At 45.1% G+C, this 3,870-nt stretch overlaps 1 protein-coding gene across 1 annotated transcript; it reads right to left on the bottom strand.

Moving 5' to 3' along the window:
* Positions 1-691: 691 nt before the first annotated feature.
* Positions 692-3,637, bottom strand: LOC109783821 (elongation factor 1-alpha). The gene is made up of 3 exons (XM_020342417.4): positions 3,554-3,637; positions 2,583-3,056; positions 692-1,816 (listed from the first exon to the last, which is right to left on the bottom strand). The coding sequence occupies exons 2-3, from the start codon at positions 3,042-3,044 to the stop codon at positions 935-937; spliced, it is 1,344 nt and encodes a 447-aa protein (XP_020198006.1). The 5' UTR covers positions 3,045-3,056; positions 3,554-3,637; the 3' UTR covers positions 692-934.
* Positions 3,638-3,870: the final 233 nt, after the last annotated feature.

Here is a 3,870-nt window from a genome sequence, read left to right as displayed (position 1 = left end):
CCTATTTAAAAATAATTTAATAATTCAAAAAAAGCCAAAAAAAATCTTGGATATATTTTTGAATCAAATATGACTAGGTATTGTACTCATATAAAATGTTTGGCCAAGGAATAATTCTCGTTGACTTCAGGGCAAAAAAAAAATTTATGACGACAATATAGCATGAATAGTACTTGTATCTAGCATTTTTTGGGAAATCTTTGACCCCGGATACAATAAAAGTCATTTCCTATTGGAATCTTTTTATACGAGTGCAATACCTGGTTATGTTTGATTTCATAAAAAGTTCCAGGATTTTTTGACTTTTTTGAATTACTAAATTATTTTTGAATATAGGGGGGCGTAGCACCCGAGAGCTCATATGCATTTTTGCAACTTATATCCCTACTACACAAACCAAGTGACAAAGAGCGGAGTTGTATCAGTCGGTGCTCTTGGACCAAGTGGAGCAACCAATTGCATCAATAGATACAGCAAACGGAACCCCACCGCACAATGGCACGCCGTGGCTGTCAAAACTATTGAATTTGAGCTGCACGTCATTTCTTTTAGAACCTTTTAAAATTGAAATTTTGGTTTTGCCACACTAGGAAGTAAAAAGTAGAAAAAGAACACCTTCAAAATAAAAGAACAAATGGTTTAGATGCATTTGTGTCTTTCAAAAATGCACTAGATAAAGCATCTACACAGATAAAATGCAACAAGGTAGTATTAAAAGACACAAACCAGGTCTCATAACATCCAGGTTTCACCGAAGCTTACATTAGGACAGTATGTAAAAGGCACAAGACAGACACCACCAAGGGCACGATATGCAGCACTAACAGCTGAACAGCTAAAATATACCCAGTACGAACAATGCCCTTAACAAAACTCAGCCAATACTAAAAACTGCTTGGTGTCTGAAACAGTGATTTGGATATCAATTGTGGAATTACTTCTTCTTGATGGCAGCCTTGGTCACCTTGGCCCCGGTTGGGTCCTTCTTCTCAACGCCCTTGATGACACCAACAGCCACAGTCTGCCTCATGTCACGGACAGCAAAACGACCAAGAGGAGGGTAAGTGGCAAAGGTCTCCACAACCATGGGCTTGGTGGGAATCATCTTCACTATGCCAGCATCACCATTCTTGAGGAACTTGGGCAGGGCCTCCAGCTCCTTACCAGACCGCCTGTCGATCTTGGTCACCAGCTCAGCAAACTTGACAGCAATGTGTGAGGTGTGGCAGTCCAGCACTGGGGCGTAGCCGTTGCCAATCTGACCAGGGTGGTTCATGATGATGACCTGGGAGGTGAAGTTGGCTGCCTCCTTGGCAGGGTCATCCTTGGAGTTGGATGCAACAAACCCACGCTTCAGATCCTTCACGGCAACGTTCTTGACGTTGAAGCCAACGTTGTCACCAGGAAGCGCCTCCAGGAGAGACTCATGGTGCATCTCAACGGACTTGACCTCAGTTGTCAGACCAGTGGGACCAAAGGTAACAACCATACCAGGCTTGATGACACCAGTCTCAACACGGCCAACAGGCACAGTTCCAATGCCACCAATCTTGTAAACATCCTGTAGGGGAAGACGGAGGGGCTTGTCTGAGGGCCTCTTGGGCTCGTTGATCTGGTCAAGTGCCTCAAGCAGGGTTGGGCCCTTGTACCAGTCAAGGTTGGTGGACCTCTCAATCATGTTGTCACCCTCGAACCCAGAGATGGGGACGAAGGGAACCTTGTCAGGGTTGTAGCCGACCTTCTTCAGGTACGAAGAGACCTCCTTAACAATTTCTTCGTAACGAGCCTTCGAGTACTTGGGAGTGGTGGCGTCCATCTAAAAATGAGAAGCAGAATGACACCTTCAGTTAAATGAAACTCACAGCTTAGATGGCACTGTAAGATATTGCCAACAGATAACAGCAATAGACAAGATTACTACAACCAGTCATAAAGAGATAAGAAATTGCACCACAGCATTGATTGCACTAAGTGAGCATAAACTTAAGAACAGCAGAACAATCAACTAGTTACACGAAAAAACTGCAGTGATGGCAGTACAGGATAACAAAGAGCAGTAGAATGACACCTTTAGTTAAATGAAACTCAGAACTAAGATGGCACTGTAAGATATTGCCAGCAGATAACAGCAAGAGACATGATTACTGTAAAGAGGCATAAACAAAAATGAAATTGCACAGCAGCATTTATCACACAAAGTGAGCATAAATTTTAGAACAGCAGAACAATCAACTGGTAAACCCAAAAACTGTAGGAATGGCAGTATGAGATAACAAAAGACAGTATGGAATCTCATAAAACCACAGGTAGAAGCTGGCATATCCAAATGTACTACTCCCTCCGTTCCAAAATAGATGACCCAACTTTGTACTAACTTTAGTACAAACTTAATACAAAGTTGGGTCATCTATTTTGGAACGGAGGGAGTACAAATCAAGCATACAATTAGACCACTGCATTCAAAATATGTGTGCAGCAATATGAAATCAAGCAATGGATCATATAGCAAGCTCAAGTAAGTCAAACAACCAGCAACATCTATACATGGCCTTTCATGGATGAAGAGTTTTAACAAGTTATACCTTGTTGCAGCAGCAGATCATCTGCTTCACTCCAAGAGTGAAAGCAAGGAGGGCGTGCTCACGTGTCTGGCCATCCTTGGAGATACCAGCCTCAAAACCACCAGTGGTGGAGTCGATGATGAGAACGGCACAGTCAGCCTGGGAGGTACCGGTGATCATGTTCTTGATGAAGTCACGGTGACCAGGGGCATCAATGACGGTGCAGTAGTACTTGGTGGTCTCAAACTTCCAGAGGGCAATATCGATGGTGATACCTCTCTCACGCTCGGCCTTGAGCTTGTCAAGCACCCAGGCGTACTTGAAAGACCTCTTGTTCATTTCAGCGGCTTCCTTCTCGAACCTCTCGATGACACGCTTGTCAATGCCTCCAAGCTTGTAGATCAGGTGGCCAGTGGTCGTCGACTTGCCAGAGTCGACGTGGCCAATGACCACGATGTTGATGTGAGTCTTCTCCTTACCCATGGCTGAAGCAAACTGCACAGTCAATCAGAAAAATTAGACAAAAACGGACCAAAACGAATAACTGGCATGCACTTGCAACACTAATATATCAGCAGTCGAGGCTATCGGACTGCGGGCCTAGATAGATCTAGGAAACACAACACGAAGACGATTTACAAACTGATCGGGCTAGATCTACCAACAGATAGTTTGCAATCACTAGTTACACTACGAAATTGAGAAACTAGTCCATCTACCGACAGATTCAACCAAGTAACGAAACAATTCAGTAATAATTCGCGCTTGCGACTGCTCTAGCAATTTCGTAGTGAATCTACAGATCGAGGCAACAGTACGAGCATGGAGAAAATCCTTCTCAACGCTATACAAACAAACGATGCATCCGCGAAAAAAGTGCCTAAAACTCGACCAGCTCGCGGATTGGAGGCTACCAAGACGAGCGTAGAACACGGGAGCTTCGCTCGAACGATGAAGATCTAAGCGCGCTGGAGATGGCTGGGGATACTAACCTCGAAGGAAGGAGAGGGAACCGAGAGGACGAGGAGGCGGCGGCGGCGGCGGCGGTCGGGGGGAAGAAAGGGGACTGAGAGGAGGGTTCGGGCGAGCGGAATGGCTCCCCTATTTATACTGGCAGCGGAGGGCTCTAGGGTTCCTTCCTGGCCGCCTGATCCATGTCTGGTGCTTGTCGCTGTGATTTACATTATCCGTTCGATTTTGATCGTACGAACGGTATATTTTACAGGTTGATGAATGGGTTTTTGGACATTTCGCAGGCCGCAAGTTCGGCATCCTGGATTACGTAGGGTGCACGTTCCCTGTGGAGACT

This window comes from Aegilops tauschii, chromosome 4, assembly GCF_002575655.3.
Source record: "Aegilops tauschii subsp. strangulata cultivar AL8/78 chromosome 4, Aet v6.0, whole genome shotgun sequence".
NCBI classification, from domain to species: domain Eukaryota; kingdom Viridiplantae; phylum Streptophyta; class Magnoliopsida; order Poales; family Poaceae; genus Aegilops; species Aegilops tauschii.
The sequence above is the reverse complement of the archived record's forward strand: the minus strand, read 5'-3'. Positions and strand labels throughout refer to the sequence as shown.

Bases quoted from the DNA above. Each gene is read 5' to 3' on its own strand.
- LOC109783821 (XM_020342417.4), bottom strand. From the start codon at position 3,044: ATGGGTAAGGAGAAGACTCACATCAACATCGTGGTCATTGGCCACGTC. The intron at 1,817-2,582 runs GTATAACTTGTT...TCTCATTTTTAG, and splicing joins TGATCTGCTGCTGCAACAAG to ATGGACGCCACCACTCCCAA.